General features: G+C 36.2%; 1 protein-coding gene across 1 annotated transcript; it reads left to right on the top strand.

Moving 5' to 3' along the window:
• Window positions 1–442: 442 nt before the first annotated feature.
• NME8 (NME/NM23 family member 8) lies at window positions 443–17,196 on the top strand. Its single transcript, XM_005428665.2, has 15 exons — window positions 443–490; window positions 584–641; window positions 1,512–1,618; window positions 2,677–2,748; window positions 3,783–3,899; window positions 4,812–4,878; window positions 6,084–6,160; window positions 7,372–7,464; window positions 10,137–10,282; window positions 11,563–11,741; window positions 13,288–13,432; window positions 14,264–14,368; window positions 15,063–15,211; window positions 16,242–16,386; window positions 16,974–17,196. Exons 1-15 carry the CDS (start codon window positions 458–460, stop codon window positions 17,194–17,196), a joined length of 1,716 nt encoding a protein of 571 aa, XP_005428722.1. The 5' UTR covers window positions 443–457.
• The last annotated feature ends 2,415 nt before the right edge of the window (window positions 17,197–19,611 follow it).

Genomic DNA, 19,611 nt, shown 5'->3' with positions numbered 1-19,611 from the left:
TATGTCATTGCTTTTTATGTGTCCCAGCAGACAGGAAGGCTGATTTGATGTTATTAGAGTTGAAGGTCTTTAATCGATATTTTTCTGAAATGGTCCAGTGTTACAGCAGCTGTCATCCCATCAAAGTGCCTGTGGCTATTCTGAGCAGAGTGATTATAAGCTTGAAAGATTGTTGATGTCAAAAGTTTTGCACACCCTAACAGATTAAGATATTAAATTTTCTTCTGTTTCTTGTGCCATGTGGGTTTTGCAAACAAGTTGCATATTTCTCCACAGAATTCCAAAGCAGAGTATTAGCTACCATCATTGTAGGGGCTTCAGTTGAGTTAATTGCAAAGGGAATCAGAAGGCAGTGATACTTTGAGAACCATAAAAATCAGTTCTGTATGTCACATGGTCTTTTAAAAAACTTTAAATATGCTTTGGATTTCAGTATTTTTCCTATAATCACAGGGAAATGGCTGGCAAGAAGAAAGAAGTTCAGCTCCAGGTATAAATCCTAATTACTTGAACAACTTTAGAGGGAAATAAATGCTTTTTCTGCTTTTTTAGAATGTTAAAATGTTAATTAATTTTGTTTCAGACCCTCATAACCGATCAAGAGCAGTGGGATGAAATGCTGCAGATAAAGGGTATAGTAGGTACTAACAGCTGATATTTTCTTTTTAATCTTTCATGGGCATATGTGCATGTTTTCATATTTACATATTAGCTTTAATAGATACTCTAGAAGGCTAGCACCATATCTTTTAAAGAAAGGCTATATTAATATATATTTATAAAGGTATATTGTCGTTGAACCATACAATTCTTTCATTTGGAAAAGACTTTTAAGATCATATATTACAATTATGAATATACAGTATCTTATATGATAAATTCTCATCAAAATAATATTTATTTAAGTCTTATTTTTATATACTGCTGTAACCAATGTTTAGAAAATACCTTTCCAAAATAGTATTCTCCATGGTAGGGAGTTGGATGCTTCTGTGTGTAAAATCTTTCACAGACTAAATAATTATTGAAGCATTCTAGAGAGGGCATGTTCCATGACATGCATTATTCCCAGTTTTCAATTCATTAAGTCCAATAACTGTCTCCTAGGTCTCCTAGGAAATGTTTTTCAGTAAAAGGAAAAAATCTGTGACAGGATCATATCTGCAGAGGGATAGTAATAGGCAGGATAAGAATGAAAACCAACAGTGGGAAAGAAGAAGAGAAAACAAAAGCAAAAGAAATATGAGAGAAAAATTGCTATTTGGATTAATCATCTCAAAGAGTATTCTGAAGTAAGTTTCCAATGTCAAAAGTAATTGAAATTAAATAGTATGTATCCAGTAATGTATCCACTGAATCCATTGATTAATTCATGATGCATTCATTGTCTGGAAGAGAACTGAAAGACCCACATGAATGCCTTCCCAGCGCTGCTTCAGTGCAAACATAAATGTCTCATTTTATAAGTTCCTCAAGTCATCTGTTTATAATTCCAAACTATCACCTTTTAGTAATAGATGTGTATCAAGCTTGGTGTGGTCCTTGCAAAGCTGTGCAGAATTTGTTTAGAAAACTAAGGATCGACTTTAGTGAAGACAATTTGCTACATTTTGCTGCGGTAAGGACACAAATCCTGTGTGTGACCATATTCACATTTAGATTTAAATCTATCTTCTGGTCTGCATATGCAGAGCTTTCATCTTACTGTCCTTATACTGAGTTGCTGTAATTTTGGTCGGGTTGGTTTCCCTGCATATGTCCTCATAAAACTTTGTTTAGAAGTAGATTAGAAATGGCAATAAATATGTTAGAAGCTATGATAAAAAAGAGCTGATATCCCACAACTTTTGTTTTCCTTGATGAGATTGAAGAAATATTCAAAAGCCAGACTATACGACTTTTAGTTTCAGGTCTCTGCATTAGGGACAATTGCATTTAAAATTCTTACATCCCTGAAAAACTGTTGCATCTTTTTTTGCAAATGTTAACTTTAATTTCATTTTTAAGAAAACGAAAAGGGGAGAAATTAAAAAAAAATCACAAAACTGTAGTAGTAACAATATTTGTTTACACTAGCAGTGTGTATATATATATATATATATATATATATGTATATATATGAATGTATCATACCTCCTACTTAAAGTAGATAAATTTGTTTCAAAGATTCAGTTTATCCAAGATGTTGACCAAGTTCATCCTTTTTCATGCTCGTGAAAACTGAAAATTCCATTATGAAAGAACTTTTCAGAAAAAATCATGAAATTTTTTATACATGGAAAAGGCAGGGAGTTATGTTTGAAGGCTATCTCACGTGCTTTCCTACAGTTGACTGCATTTCACAAAAAAATTAATACATCGGATAAGCTCTTTCCATCAAGACTACACGGGCTACTCCTTCATTTATATATGCTATTATAACCTACATGAGAAAATAGTATCAAGAGAAGATATTTTTCCACAATTAATTGCTGTAATACAAAGGGAGGACAATCCCATATTACCAAAACAGTTCTTTCTTCATCACTATAAGGACCGTCAGTTGTATTTAGGACTGCAGTTTGAGTTTGCAACACCGAAGTATTTAAGAGTGGGGTCTTCTTGTGAGTTAAAAGGTTTTCTTTATATATGCATACTTACTTATGTAAGCAAATAATGTTTTTTGTCTGACTTCAGGCAGAAGCTGACAACATTGAAATTCTGAAACCATTTAAGAGGAGCTGTGAACCTGTGTTTCTTTTCAGTGTTGTAAGTACATCACATCAGCTTCCTTTAATGTGCTGCCTACTTCTGCCTTAACTTTTCAATAGATTTTAAAATAGATGTGAAGCTGTACAAATCCTATCTTTACATTTTACATTATGTAGGATGGTACTCTCTGATGTTGTTTGCTTGAGCCATTTTCCATGTCTGAATCTGGTGGTCCTCAAGCACATTTTTGTTGTAGCTGTTGTACATACAGCCACAGAAGAATTGTGGTAGTCACTGTTTTGGTGGTTAGTGAGAAGTCCAGGTAAGTTTTCCAGGTTTGCCTTACATAAAGTGCCTACATGAGGTTACAATGAAATGATTATTTTATACACTGTTTTCATTACGGAAAAAGAGTTTACATTTCCTGGCATTATAAGATTTTTAAGATAACAAATAAAATTGTGTTTTCATACTTGATGAACTGCAGCAATTAGTCATATATTTACTATCTCTCAGTGATGGACATAGAAAACTGGTTGTCCTAGGATGCAGCTGTAGCACACTGCTCACTTAAGAAGAGATGGGGGTTGTTTTAACTTGAGGGTGCCAGGATTTGAATTTCCATAAGCGAGGACCAAAGATAAGGACTCTTTCAGGTTTGAATCTGAATGCTGCCTAGAAATGTTAGCAGTATTTCTGGTCACCATTAGCTTCACTACTGTGCACCTGAATGTGGTAGAGAATGCAGTGAAAAGTCACGCACACACACACAAAAAAAGATGGAAAACTCCGCGTTACAGAAATTAAGAACAAATAAAATCTGTATTTGCATTTGTTTCCAACTGTATTATTAGTATTGAGCCTAGAAATAAACATGGAAAATTTGGTAAAGGAGACAAGGAATTAAATGCACAAAAGTTTCATTCTGAAATAATAGAGGCAGTAGTAGCTTTGATATTTGCTTTGGTGGCCATAAGAAATGATTCTGTAGCTGGAAAAAATTAGCAAGATATTGCGCGCTTCAAAAATGCAAGAAAATGTGTAAATTAAGTGACGAAAACTCACTGAGAGTGTTATTTTCTCTTCAACAGCATGGTAAAATTCTGGCAATGGTGAGAGGTGTAAATGCTCCTCTCATAAACAAGATAGTAACAGATTTAGTGCAAGAAGAGAGGCAAATTGCAGCTGGAGAGAAGGAACGTGCTGAGGTACTCACAAACAAGATGCTTATGTGTAAATGTATATTTTTATTGCGCTTACACCGTTTCTCTAAATGTCTATGATAGTGTTTAGATAATGTTTAATTTTTTGTATTTTGGTCCTAACAAAATTATATATATGATGAGCCTTTTTTATAGAAATCAAGTAAAATTATCTGGGTTCTAAGACACTTTTAAAGATCATCTAGCTCAACCCCTCTTGCCACAGGCAGTGGCAACTTTCACTAGATCAGTTTGCTCAAAGCCATGGGAATTGCTCTGTACCTAACGAATGCAGTTTGCTACAAAAAACAAAGGCCATTCAACAAGTATATTCTGTCACCTTTGACTCCTGACTTCCAGGTAACATGAGGACATAAGGACAGCCCAGTCTGTCCTCAATAGCCTGCACTGTGAAAGATTCCACTGTTGGAATTCACAGTAGCAGCAGAGTCAATCCTCCTTTGTTGCTTGTTCTCCTCAGAATCCCCAAATTTCCATTATGGTACTTTATATAAACTTGACAAATTTACAGGTTAGCCTAGCAATACAAGAAATTGAGAGATGGATGAAATGCCACTAGCCCATAAATGTTTTAGTAATCTTTTTTCTTTCATGACTATTTTTTTATATATAACTTAGGAACTGCATCATATGAAACAAAGACATGGGAAATAATCATGTCTCATTGCCTGTTTTGTTTAAATGGAGATGAAAGCACTCCATTTAGAGTAAAAAGAGCTTTTAACAAATAGAAAGTCAGTTAAGGAAAATCAGACTGACCAAAGGGCCTTCTAAGAATTGCTTGCTTTCCAGGGTAGCAAAATTAACATAAATGTGTTGTAAAGATGTGACAGCTGTGCTTGGTGACTTTCCTTTCGCACTGGTGATCCACTTTTACTCCATTTGCAATTACCTTAGGTAGAAGAACTCGTTTTTCATGACGAAGGTTCATCAGATGGGTCTGCTGAGGAGGTTGTAGAGGAGGGTAAATATATTTGATGTATTTTAGAAATGTTAAAGGAAAGAAAGAGAACAAATATCTCTTGATTAATAATTGTCTGTGTCTAGCACTAATAGACCTTCTTTTGGGCATGTTAACAAAATGCTATCATTGAGCTTTCTTCTGTAAGGAATTAATGTGCTGGACTGTCAGTATCAACATTTTCACCCCCACAATGAGAACCTTCAGACTTCAGACAGAAGTAATGTGTGCCAGGGAATTTTCCTGTGTAAAGTTAAGGCCTGAAAGTCACTTCTACACAGTCCCTGTGTGAGCTGTGTACTTCTGTTGAGGTGGAATACCAAGATGGGGCCAACCTGAGAGGATTGTAAGAGTTAATCTGTGAAGCAATGGCATGCCTTCTCTCAGATTACTCTTTCACCAGATTAGATTTAATAACAGATTTTTTAAAGTACATAAATCCACAGTAGTAGGATAAGCTTTCAAAAAGATTGAAAAATAAGCACCATCCTGTTTAAAAGTCCTGTCTGTGATTTATCTCAGGTTTTTCATTAGCTGAGACCTACATCTTTTCTATTTCTATTGTTATCTGTGGTTACTGAATGTTCCTACTGCTTCATCTATACAGAGAATGCCATTCTACAGCCCTGAGATGGAACAAACTCCTCCATCCTCTCCTTCTTCTTGATCTTGCTTTTTCTTTTCCCTGTGAGAGGAATTAGATCACAGTCATCACCCCTTTTCCTTCCTCTTCGTGTTTTGGTTTCTTTTTTATTTTAATTGTATGGTTCAGCTGACAAATTCCCGACCTCAGCTTTAGCCTATATTTTTTTCTCATAAACCCTGTCAGACCTAGAAGTACAGAATTATCATTTAGCAATTATCTACAGACTTCATACTAATCCCCAAAATCTAAACATGATAGAAAACCAGAAAACAGAGCTTTAGCTCAGGTTCAGCTTCAGGTTAGGGGATCTCTCAGACACTGTAATACACTAACATTTGGCAGGAACATTTTCCTCAACTCATGCAGTTGCTTAAGTGTTTGTAGTATTGGTAACAAGTAGTAGTCTGCTGTTTCCCTTATCACTATCTTAAATTATTCCACACTTTTTGGGATCTGATTGAGTTACAGTCAAATGCTTAACTGTAAACTTCAGGTGCAGTAAAGATGATTCCCTTTATTTTGATGAATGTATTACTTAGCACATCATTTTTCCCTTTTTCAGAAGTACTCACTTATTCTGTTGGAATTATAAAACCCGATGATGTCTTAGCAGGACGTGTAGAAGAAATTAAAAAAAAGGTAGAGAGAATTTTAAAATATTCATCTCTTCTATTTATTTAAGAGACATAATGGCAAAATGTAAGGTTAAGTAGATCCTAATTTATGCCCAGACTTTGGAACAGAATCTGATAAAGCTTCTCTGCTAAGGATGATAATAGCACAATAATTTTTACCTGAAATAATATGACATTCAAATCTATACTATTGCTTTAATATTCTATGCCAGCAGAGGTTAGACATTGGTTCATACTGCTTCTCTTATGAAAAAATAAAAAGCCTTATAACAATATATATCAAGACCAAATTAAAAGAATTTTAATAAGTATTATGACAGGGACAGTGACCTTGGCAGGAAAGGGAATCAGAGTGCTATATGGGTTGTTTTTGCAATTACTTTACCTTAGCTGGAAAGGAAGGAAGCTCAGTAAAGGGGAAAAAAAAGCAGTGCTTGAAAAGAGTTTAGCTGGAGCAGCTGCTACTTGGCTCATGAGGTGTGTTCTCCAACACAGGATGCACAGCCAGCCTTGTCAGGGCAGGCTGAAAACATTCAGCAGCAACACAGGGGCTTTTACAGAGCAGAGTGCTGGTACACAGGTTAATTTTGGTGTATCGTCAGTAATGAGGCTGGAAACTGCCTTGGTTGTAAAAATAGCAATATATGGTACAAACCTCACACCAATGGATTGGGAACTTTGATGCAAGTCATGTATGCATCTCTCACAAATGCTTGCATTTAGTGCAGTAACCTAGCTTAAAACAGAAAATCATAAAGTAGATTCAATTTTTTCCTCATTTGCTGTTTCTAAAGCTGAGTAGTTTAGCCTAATACAACAACTGTTAACAAGTGCACATTTATGTGACTACCATGGTTACAATATCATTTATAATTTCTTGCAACATAAGTTGCATGTTGACCAATCACAGTGATCCAAAGGAGTCTAATCAATGTGAAATAAAAGGGATTATTAACTTTTGAATGAATGTACTTCATACATTGAACTGCACTATGTTTCTTCTCAAACACTAACTTAGGGGTATTGTAATCTTGAAGTGCTTTGAAAGGCTGGAAGTTCAGTTTAGACAAAGATAGAGATTACATTTTGAATATTTCAGAGAATTTAAAATTTAAGTTAGCTTCCAAAACCAATCAATCTTTAGATTTACAATAACATATGATTTTATATGTATATATTTTCAAATGCTCTTGAGTAATAAGTGAATAATTGCAGATTATAGATGCAGGATTTGGCATTGAAGCAGATGAGGAAAGAATGCTTACTGAAGAGCAAATCAGAGTATTTTACGCCCGGAATAAAGACGAGGTAAAACCAAACTAAAAACATAAATGAAAGGCTCAGGTAAAACATGTAATTGTTACTAGATGTGCTTGCAAATCTCTGTATGGTACATTTTTACTGAATTAATGTAGATTTAGTACATAAAAAAAAGAAAAAAGATATATTCCCTCTCCCTTTTTTTCACTGACTCATATAAATATCACTGTGTAGCAATCTAATATTCCAACCAAATTAAAATGACCTCAAATTAAATACTAAAAGATTTATTCCTTCTTTCTGTTATCTAAATGTGCATGATCCTTAGACATGGAGCTAAATTTATAACACTATTTATCAAAATAAAATGATACTGGTTTTAAAAAGTGTTATGACAGGCCTAGTGACCTTTGTAGGAAAGAAAATTAGAGTGCTGTATAGATTATTTCTGCAATTACTCAATCTTGGCTATTAGGTGCTGAAATATGGCACAAACCTGTTGTATTAAACACGTTTACAACAATACATATATATTACAGTAATACATTATACAACAATACTTATATATAACAGTGAACATTACAACAACAGAGTCCATCCCCTCCAGGGGCTTTTCCCGAAGCACCCATCCAGGAGCATCTGCAGCTAATCTAGCAGCGATCCAACGAAGGATATTGCTGCCAGACTGCCACAGAGCCCTGGCATGTCCAAAGCTTCTCCAACCCTCTCCTGGGGTTTACCCTCCTGGGGTCAGTCATCTTCTGGGATTATTCATCCCTTCCAGGGGAACTCACCATCTTCTCCTGGGACTCTCCTCGTCCTCGCTGCAGCCCTCTCTGGGACTCTCCTGGTCCTCACCCTCTCCTGGGGTCCTGGGATTCTTCATCTCCTCCTGCAGCCTTTACACCAGCCATGCAGCTCTTCTTGCATTCTTCATCTGGCTCTTACAATCTTCCTTCTGCTTCTTGCAGGCTTCTGACTCTTACTCTGACTCCTTGGCTGACTTCACCCTTTTATGGTCATTGTACCTAATTGCTTACAGGTGTATTAAGTATCCATGCCACCTGTTCTTAATTGGCCCCAGCTGCAACTCATTGGGGAATACTGTGCCCCCTTACCATTCTACCTACACAAACCCAAAATCCAATGTCATCTATGTGAGATATCTATTTGACATATCTTATTCCAGCCAGAAAATAAATGATATTACATATTATACTTTTTTTTCTTTCTAGATTTTATCATGGGGTTGTTCTGGGAATAAATATGTGCGCAGGCAGGGAGGGAAAGCATCTCAGCCAAAATCTATTATTTTTTTGTGCCTTGTCCTATATTAGGGGACAAAAAATAGCTAAAGACAGATATAAAGTTCAAGAAAATAATTAAATTAGTCTGTCCACCATTAAATGGCAGTGGTCTAGCAAACTGGCACCTGGATATGGTCATATTTTCCAGCAGTGTGATAACTAAAATTAACTCTTCAGAAGGATCTGAGACAAAAAATGAAGTTCCTTAGCAAATATTTTTACCTTCTGCTATATTGTATTTTTATATTCTGCTATATGTGTAAGATAGACAGAGGCTGGAATTATATGCAAACAAACAGTTTGTTTGATTTTATTAGAGGAAGCAATGGAAAGGTTCACCTAATATGAAGGACAAGGTGGGAAGGTGTTCCTGTGGCATTCCAAATGAATAATAGTGAGATGAGATGAGATGGCTCCTATTAAAGTCAGAGAGAAAAAACAAAACTGATAGTAATCACAGATGGTTGCACTATGGTTTAAAAAGGAAGTAACGGGGAGATCTTGTAAGAAACCATGAAGAGCTTGGTTTTAGCAAAGCTGGGATTGTAGGTTAGACAGAGGCAATTTTGAAACAGAGGTAAAAGTAACTCATCTCCATGGGAATAGCAGCCAAATTTGAGATGAGTTTGTTCATCTTGGGAAATGGGTTAAGAATATGCATAGATGTGAAGATAATTGAAAGAGAAAAGCAATAAATTGAAAGCATATATGTGAATATTTCATCCTCATATTACTAAAGGACAAAACTATCATATGCAATGACATGATGCTGGCTGATAAGGGTTTAGTCAAATATTTAAAAGGAGAATAGATATCCCCAAGAAAAAGGTGACATACAAAAAAGAAATAAAATTAACAATTCACACCATAAGTTTCAAAACTTATTTTTCTGATGGAAATGTACTTTTAGAAGATTGTAAGTTGAAACTGAAGAAGTGAAAAGCACATAGCGAAGGAAATTAAGAGAGGTTACAAATGTCTTGCAAACAGCTCAGTGTTCTATATTTATAGCCAGCTACATGACTTTTAGTTTCAAAAATTATTCATGGAACTGTATTGCAGTTTCTTATGTCACACTATGTGCTGTATTACAAGCATAACAAGTGATCACATTGAATTTCTAGATAATTTTCTTCATTCTTGTCATTTGCATTTTAACCTGGAAGAACATCTAGTACTTGTTTAAAGCAGTTATATGACTTTCTTTTTCTCAATTTACTTTCTTTTTGGACATTTGATAATGTCGTCTCAAATTGATAAAAAAATCTTCCCAAACAATATATTAGAGTTCTGAGGAATGTATGTGAATGCCAGTTTCAGGAACAGGAATGTATGAGTTACTTTAAAAGCATAATTGTTTCATTTCCAATGACAAACTCAGAGCTCATAGGGGGGAAAAATTTTGTTTTTTAGCCTGACTTTAACGCATTCGTTCAATTCATGATGAGTAGACCATGCCACGTTTTGATAATCACTAAAAAAGAAGCAACTGGTGCTATTCCTCATTGGATAGAACTACACAAAACAAGTGAGTCTGGTGAGCCTGAGGAGCCAATCAAGTAAGTACCAGTGAAAATGTGTATCTGTGATTCAGTCAGTGTTCAGAGCACACCATAAACCAAGGCACGTTCCTACAGATGCAGGTGTGCCCACGTGTGCAGGTCCAGGGAGTAGGCAGTCCACAGGACCACCACTAGAGATGCAGCCCTAGTCCTCATGGGAATTTAGAAATTCCTTGCTTCCCAGTTAAAGATGACAAGCCAAGGTCATTGATCTCTTTGAACTCACCTTCAGTGGGTTCTCAGAACAACAGGAGCAATGACACACTTCAAAGCTGATGTAGTCCTTGCAGTTCTAGTTCACCCATGCCACGGGACTGCCTGCACTGCCTGCACTGAAGGTTGCACTCTTTACCATGTTTATCCCTATGTTCCTTGGGAAGCTGTAATATGGCCCAGGACAGACCAGGGCACGCCTGAGACATGCTCTTCTCCCTGGGAACACTGTAAAAGTCAGCAGAGAAGGGGAAGCATACTGAGTTGGTGTCCCCACCCTGCTCCAAGATGCAAAAAAAATTGTAAGAATTAGCTGTTCACAACCATGGTATCTTGAAATGTGTGTTTGTCTTCTGTGCCAAGGGCTTAAGGAAAATTTAAAGGATGATAGCTGTATACACAGCCTCAGACAATAGAGTATTCACAAAAATTCAAATACCAGATCAAGCTTTATATATAGACAAGACATTTACTTAATGCAACATGAGCTTAAATACTTTGTCCAAAAATTAATTTGTCATTTGTAATTGGCATTTTTGTCAACGCCTGCTGCATCCCTTTCTGCATTAACTAAGTACACTGGGGGATACTGCATTTTCTACAAGTGGCCAAGAGGGACTTTATTTACACAGCTAAACAAACAGGCAAGAAAAAATTAGAAGCGTCTCTGTTATGAACAACTCTGTAGTGCTATCATTTTATGATCATGCTGTACATAAATTAAGCACAAGACTTCTATTGATCATTTGTTATACACTGTACACTTGTCAACAGTAATTCTATCTCATGAAACCGAGAAACTATTTTTGATAAGCCAGAGGGGAATTGTTAAAGTGGCCTGGCTGAGGTTTCTCCTTCAGAGCACATGATCATGCACTTTTTGAGGAGATTAATAATTCTCTTCTCAGAAATGTTGCTTTACTCATGAATCTGAATTTAATAAAAACTTAGTTTTACATTCTATTCTTATGTTTCACTAAATTTTAAGAAAGTACGTCTTCAAAAATTCAGCTTGTTAACACTAAGCAATGACTTAAACACTGTATTGCTTCATGTTTCATCAGGTTGGCACCACTCAAGGAAACTGATAGTCTGGTAAATCTATGTGATGTGCAAGACAGTATTGAAGATGCCAGCAGACAGCTTGCCTTCTTTTTCCCAAATTTTCATATTGAGGAGGGAGGACACCACGCTGAAAGGACTTTGGCCATAATTAGACCTACTCTCTTGAAGGAAAGGCGAAGTAAGTGTTAATAACTGTATTTTCTATCAAGGGTATATAAAATTCTCATATTTGAATTTTGAATTATAAATTCTAATTCAATTAATGATATTTTTTTTGTTATACTGTCTCTCCAGCATTAGGCCAGGAGTAATCTTTGGAAAGAAGTTATGAGGTTAATTGTTATAAGAGCCTCCTCGAGCCAGGTCTCATAAGCTCTTGGAGGTCTATAACACACCCAAGATAGCTCAGCTACCCTTGGAGGCATAAAAATCAGCAGGATGGCTTCTGTTGCAATGTTGGAAACAAAAAGGTTTAATAAAAGGCAAAATGACAAACAGAGAAAAACCAAGCCAGGTGCCCGAGGTTCTTGCCCCTGGTAAAACACCTAACAAAAGTGATTAGTTTCTTTGTTCACTTCTTTTTCTAGTACATTGCCCAGGCGGGATTTTTTGGCTTCTGTCCAATTAGCTATCCTTAAGTTTGAGGTGAAATCCCCTAGGCCTATGAGGTGGCTTTTTCCCCCAATCGAGAAGAGAAACTTCTGGGCTTCTCTCCTTTTTGAGGGGACAAAGGATAGTTTTGTCACTCCCTCAACAGGGGGCACACTCCTACAGTTAATGTTTTTCATATCTTGAGAATGCAAATGTCAATGATATTTTGTTCCTTTGATTAATTTTTCAAGAAATTCTACAGACGAAATATTTCTAGAAGACCTGTCTGAGAAGCTTGTATTTTCAAATGTAGTATAAGGGACTAGATTTCTCACCATAATAAAGTAGCTGATATTCTTGAATAGCAGACTCAGGATAGATGAATGGCAAGGGGAAAAATATCCAACCAAAGATGTTCTATGCTGCATGAGGCAGTGCTGCTCCAAGGCAGTTCTAAACAGACAGCGTTTCTACAGATTAAATTAAAAATCTACCCCATTACATAAAGCTTCATCCAAACAAGTTTACTTTTCTCCTCAGTCATATATTTACATTTCTTCCTAGATTTCAGATAGTATTTTATTTCTAACTTGAGAATCCCTGTACTTGAGCAATCTTTTGTGCAGAGAGCTGAAAGACTACAATTTTGATCTTTCCTTGTGCATTTATGTTACTTATGGTTGTCTAGCATGCTGCTTAGACCAGCAGTTCTGCAGTTCATGTTCAAGTAATTACACATTAATTTTGTAGGTAATTTTGACTCATGCCAAATACTGCTTACTTACCCATGTGGTCTTGTAAGACTTAGTTAAATAAACATTTCACCTATTCAAATTCCTCAGACCTTCTTTTGCTGGTTGTAATATGTATAATATTTCTCAGTCAGGATTTCCTACCGAGATTTTTTAAGCATGAGAAAGCCTAAATATGAAGAGGATCAGCTTTCTGAGTGTCCAGGCAACTAGTGATGCCTCCTAGCAGTTGCTTTAAATTAGTTTCCTGTTCTTGAGCTAGGAAACAAATTCACCCATAAAAAATCTAACATTATCCATGAAAAGTCTGTGTCATTTGTCTACAAGTGTTCAAATGAATGAACGGATGGCAATTTAGCATTATTTAAATATATTTAACAGATTCCATCATTCAAAGGATACAGGACGATGGTTTCCAAATAGCAATGCAGAAAGAAATAATTCTAACTGAGGATCAAGTACGTACATTTTACAAAGAGCATGTAGATCAAGACTACTTCCCAGTCTTTCTAGAGCAAATGACCAGGTAAGATTGAAATTTTCACATTAAATAATTGTTGAATCAGAGACTCACAGAATGGTTTGGGTTGGAAGGGATTATTATTGTCCATCTAGTTCCAACCCCCTGCCACAGGCAGGGACATCTTTCACCTGCATAAGTTGCTCAGACTCCCATCCAACCTGGTGTTGAACACTTCCTGGATAATACATGGCTCCAAGATCCACATGTGTCTAAAAGCTCAGTAAAACACAAAACAGGAACAGATAACTGCAGATAATGGAATAATTTCCAAGTACAACAAATTAAAAACTCAAGCCTTTAAAAGTTACTAGCTATCCCATATTCCTGTATGTATGATGTCTCAGTGGCCAAGTCCACTGATTTGAGTGAAAACAGTTTAGGTCTGCTCTGAAAAGGCTGCATTTAAGTTGTCTGTAAGAGAGCTCTGAAATGTTCAACCAGGCCATGTGCTGGATAACTTGGGAAAGAGAAATAAATCATGTTCGGATATTCCCTTCATGGCTGAGGCATGATCAGTCTTTCTCGGTCATGCCATTGTGACAAAACACAGTAACTTTGCAATTTAAATTCATATTTAAGCCCCATAAGCTTTTATCAGCCTGTATCTGTTTGAACAATCAGATCAGTTTTAAAGTCCCCCAATACTGGGGCTCATTTTTCTAGTCTGGGCTATATATAATCAAATTACTTTTTAAAAGTTCCAAGAGTTTGGGTTTTTGTTTGGTTTTTGTTGTTGTTGTTGTTGTTTTGTTTGTTTGCTTGTTTTTTTGGTTTTGTTTTGTTTTGTTTTGTTTTGTTTCATTTTGTTTTAATGCTACTTTTCACCTCGTGCAGTGGTCCAACTCTTATATTGGCTCTAACACGAGAAAATGCTGTAGCACACTGGAGAAGTTTACTAGGCCCAAAGATCCTTGAAGAGGCTAAGGAAAATCCAGAGAGGTAATAGTCACAGAAAACCATCATTCACAGCTTTCAATCTACCCTCACATGTCTCATCTCCCTCCACATTCCAACTAGTGTAACTGTAGTGCCACCATCTGGAAACAGATATGCATTTCTGCAGTTTTTCGAGTTTTTCTTGAAGGTAGTGGTGTATTACACATAGGAACCCCAGCATTTTTTGAGATATAATGGCTGCTAAACAGAATTAAAATCTGAGTTTTAAAAAGTGCAATGAACTGAAAGGGGAACTCTTGAGGCCCAGAAAAAATGCTGGTAATACATATTCTTAATGGGGGGGAGGAGGTCTTAAAATACCACCATTATTTTTTCTTGAAATACCACTAAGATTTTCTTGTAACTTATTGAAAACTTTGCATCAGTAGAATATTTTGTTTATGATTAAGTTTCTCCTACACAGTTTCTCCTAAATAGACAGCTTAGTTCTGCCTGCTTATCACATTGCTTTAGAAAACTGCAATGGTATCACCTTACCTGTTGCTGACAGAAGTGCCATCTCATTAAGAAATAAGTGGTATTTCTTGGAAATACAACAACACCAGTGTTGGGAGGGAGGGTGCTTATATTTCAGATTTCCAAATCAACAGTAATTTATATTCCCTGGGTTGAGGCTAATTATAGTTCAGATCTCAAAATGGCTATTAAGTAACTTCCCTCTTTTAATGACTCTCAGTCTGCGTGCACAGTTTGCGTTTGAACATGTACCTATCAACCAGCTGCACGGCAGCTCTACGCCCAGCGATGCTCAGAAGGAACTAAAGTTCTTCTTCCCTGAGGAACACACCTTTGCATTAATCAAACCTGATGCAACTACTCATAAAGGTAAGGCATTTAGAAAGTATGGGCTGTATCTAGTGATGCAATCATTTCTGCAAAGGATTAGCAACGCACACTAGAGTAAATCACATCAAATGCATTCTTCTGATTCTCCGAAGTACCTTTTCTGTGCAGAGAAATCCTTTTACAAGGCTTGTATAATTCAGATCGAGATCTCAAATGTGACATTTCTTTTGCTTAAGCTGCCTACGGGTCTTTCTTCACTAGAATAGTGATGAATTGAAGAAAAAGAGTTCCTAGCTAAGTTAAACTGTTTAAGGGTCAGGCTTACTTACTTCTGCAAACTACCTTCCCAGCATCCTTATTAGTCAAAGAGAGAGACACTTGCAAAACCTGTATTACTTATTTCAGGCAAGCATCTCTACTGACTCAAAAGGGGTCATTGCTCAGTTAGATGCATTCCTATCCTTGATTTAACTTACTGTTAGTCCAAGGGAATAAGGAGAAAAAAAATCAAAATAAAAAGAGCACTATGCACAATTCAGAATCTTGCCCTAAGGATGATTGCTGCCACTCTTTAAAAATCCTCTACCTAAAGCCCCTACTTAGCATTATTCTGTTCTGTCCTAATAAATTTTGGTAGTCTTTCTAATGCTAATTCATCATTGGCTTTTGTGAGTCTATCTTCCCTCTTGTGAAAATCCAGATGGATTTTGGCAAGCCAGCTGATGTTTGATACAGCTTTACAACTACAGTCCACATTCTGTTCAATGTGAGAAATAACAGTAAATGCTATTGGCATAGTTTATTAAAATCTGTGTTTGATACATACATCAAGATGGATAATGCAGTGACAATGGTTTCTGCCTATTTTAGAGGACTGTTGAAGTGTTTCTTATGTTGTCCATATTTGGTTTGATATTGTAAGAAGAATTCTAATAGCTATTGGTGATTTTTTTTTAGAAGAAGGCATCCAGTATTTTCTGAAACTTTTGAAGTTTGGGTGTTTGGACTTTGCATTTTTTGCATCTAAACCATTTCAAATCAAAAATGAGCTTGTTTGTTACTCTCCTAGATGAAATTCTGAAAAAAGTTAAAGAGGCTGGATTTAGCATCACGAAGGTAAAAGAACAAGCTTTAACTCGGGAAATGGCTTTACACTTTTACAAGGATCACGAAGGAAAACCCTTTTTTGATGACCTGGTGAATTTTATGACACAGTAAGTGTCTTGGTTTACAGTACTGAGGTATGTAAGTAAACATCACACTTGCTACAATGCCAACAAAACATGCTACACCATAACTGGTGCAAGAATTTTACAACCTGTCACTCTTTCTGGCAAGTTTAGTGGCTTCTAGCAAATAATACTCTTCCTTTAAAAGGGATATTTAAAATTCTTTTCAAACTTATGGATAGTTTTATTTTGGATTTTATTTTCCCTGAAAGGGAACTGCTTTCCAATGGGTTCCTTTATCTCCTCATGCAGGACAAATATTTTCCTCATAATTATAGCTGATAAAAACAGTATGTATTGTCTTGCTTCAGAAATTATTGGGTTGAGAATGCCTTTTGGACAAGAAGTCCAAATCCAAATATCAGATCATCACAATCTCTTTGGCTTTCAACTATGGGATTTTTCTTTAAACAAAACATGGAGAAACAAATTTTAATATTTAAGTAGTTTAATAAAATTAAGATAGTTCAATGCTTATTATAACCCTTCATGGTACCTCTGACATTAAAGCTAAGTCTGCATCTCAGAAATCTCAGAATAGTTTAAGAGGTTTCTTTATATTGATTTTACAGGGGTCCATCCGTGATAATGGTCTTATCAAAGGAAAATGCTGTGGAAGAATGGAAGAAACTAATGGGTCCACCTGATCCAGAAGAGGCAAAGAAGACCTGTCCTGAATCAATTAGGGCTCAGTTTGCGCACGATATTTTGGCTAATGCTGTTCATGGTTCCTCTGATATAGAACAGGCAGAGAGAAACATTCAGTTTGTATTTGGAGAGCTGGATGCAGACTAAACAATTAAGAGACAGTCTCTGAAAATTGATATTCTTGTAATTAGATGGATTTGTCTACCCAACTATATTTAAGACTACATAAACGCACTTATTTTTCTTCAGAGTCCATTTTAGTTGGGAAGGTTTTGTTATCAGCTCTTCCATATTGCAAAACATAGCAAGGTAACAAGTAACACCTGCTAGGAGTTTGGCACTAGTAATGGTTTCTTTACATAGGCTTAGTAGATGTTTTTTCTTTTATCATTATAACAGATTTATGTGTTTCCAATAGTTCCAGTATTCTAAAGTGTTTTGTGTATAGCTATCTTAAAAAGAACAAGGTCAAGGGTCAAGGAAGGTGGCTAAAACACCATTAATGGCACATCCAATGGTGATGTGGATTGAGTTCTGCCGTTCCAAATGTGAACCAAATGGGGCTCCTGGACCCACTGGCCAACTGTGTTTGTGCGCATCCCTGGTGAGACTGCTCTGGGCTGTTAAGGTCTATTGATTCCCTCAGGACCCTGAAAAACATTTGCATTGTTTATTCATCCTTTTCCTAAATATCTTCTAAGGATTACTGTCACAGGTAGGATAATAAACTAAAAGGTCCTTTCCAGTCCATTTACTTAATTCAAATATATCAGAGGAACTAAAATATAAAGCCAGCTCTTACATAACAGCTATTCTTGACACGTACCTCCTTGCCAAACTAGCGAGTTCATATCCTGTCCAGTCTAACTTGGCTGGCCTTAATGAAGAACAAAAATATTATTCTGTAGCTGATGTATTCTCACATTTGTTGTCTAAGTCTGTTGAAGGTGGAGGTTCTAAAGAATGGCATTCACTTAAAGCAATTTACTTGCATTGTTGATTTTAAGTGTGAGGTCTAGAAAGAATTAACTCCTCATACTTTCTTTATTGTTCCTATTGTATTTAATACAACTAGCTGCTATAAAGACCTTCCTGACAAATATTTCTGTTGTGATGGGGCATTTGTTATTATAGACATTCCTCCAGCAGAAGTTGGACTGAGCATTCTCCTGGTAGCTCATTTTCACCTACAGCTGCTTTACTGCCACAAACTCAGCTTGAGGCTTGCTAGCCTGTAGGAGCTTGTAATTAGTGCAGAATTTATATGTCACCTCACAGAGGTGAGTTCTGAGAAACATACTTCAGGATTGCTGTATGATCTTTGGCTTCTTTTTTACTTCAAAAACTCATTAAAACTGTTCTTCCTGGCATTATTTAAGCACTCTGGGTCTTTTGGGTCCTGGCATGCTGTACTTTAAACCAAGAAGCAGCCTCAGAAAAGAGCAGATTGCTTGAGTAGTGCAATTTCGCATACATCAATTCAGCTCATTTCCTCAGATCTTTGCTCGAGTTAATGGCTTCTCAATCAGTGGGACAACTACAAAGCTGAAAGTTTATGTGGGTTTATTTTTTGACAGGAGCAGAAATGGTGAAAACAGCAAAGTGCTTTTATATCTTATTAAGAGTCCCTAACATGTCTGGTGGAAGTTCACAATCAAAGAACTTGATAAATATCATACAGGTGTGGTGAATACTGTGGATCACTTATTGCTCTGGTGTGAGAAAGTTCAGTTTGCTGTGGGGGTACCGTAGCTCTGCCTCTGCCTGTTTAAGTATGGTGACGTTTTGTATACCAAGTTATTGCCCTTGCTTAACCATTATCCTCTATATTGCATCACATCACTCTTTAACAATGTAACATTTTTGTCAGTTTGGTTTAACTATTGGATGTTGAAGGCTTTTGTCTATTTGGGGTTCCATATTGATGTGTGTCAATTACAATCCCTGCTTGATTAAAGTGATCCAGTAGATTCCACTGAAATATTATGCATAGATCTGTGACAGTTTTTTCATGTTGCCCAAGTATCCAAACCCGAACTGTAATGTGGGAACATTTCATTTATTAATGCTCATCTTCTTCTCCTAAATGCGCTCTTGATCTTAGCAGATTTGGAAAGGAGAAATTTAACAGATGCATCTTAAAATATCAAACATAACTGTTTCATTCAGATGATTAAGAGATTCAGATTTGCAAAGCTTTTATATCTTCGAGAACAAAAAATTGTAGATTTTGTGCAATTATCAAAATATACATTCAAAAGAATGGCAATCAATACTGTCAGTATTTTAAGAGATTGCTTTGGTGCTTTGTCTCTTTAAAAATTTAACTCACCCTGTAGGTATTGCATACATTATTTAAACTGCCATCCACTCTACTTTGAAAAGTACATTACTCTGATATAGATATGGATGTAATTTTTAAGAATTTAAACATTTCTGGTGGGATCAGCAATTATTTGATTTATAGAGTCAGGAGGACTTTGTTCCAACATAAACTCCACGAAATCTCACAGATTAAAATCTTCCTGCAATTAAATTTACACAGAACTGCTGCATATAAAA

Source organism: Geospiza fortis, unplaced genomic scaffold (assembly GCF_000277835.1).
Source record: "Geospiza fortis unplaced genomic scaffold, GeoFor_1.0 scaffold255, whole genome shotgun sequence".
Classification (NCBI taxonomy): Eukaryota; Metazoa; Chordata; class Aves; order Passeriformes; family Thraupidae; genus Geospiza; species Geospiza fortis.
The sequence above is the reverse complement of the archived record's forward strand: the minus strand, read 5'-3'. Positions and strand labels throughout refer to the sequence as shown.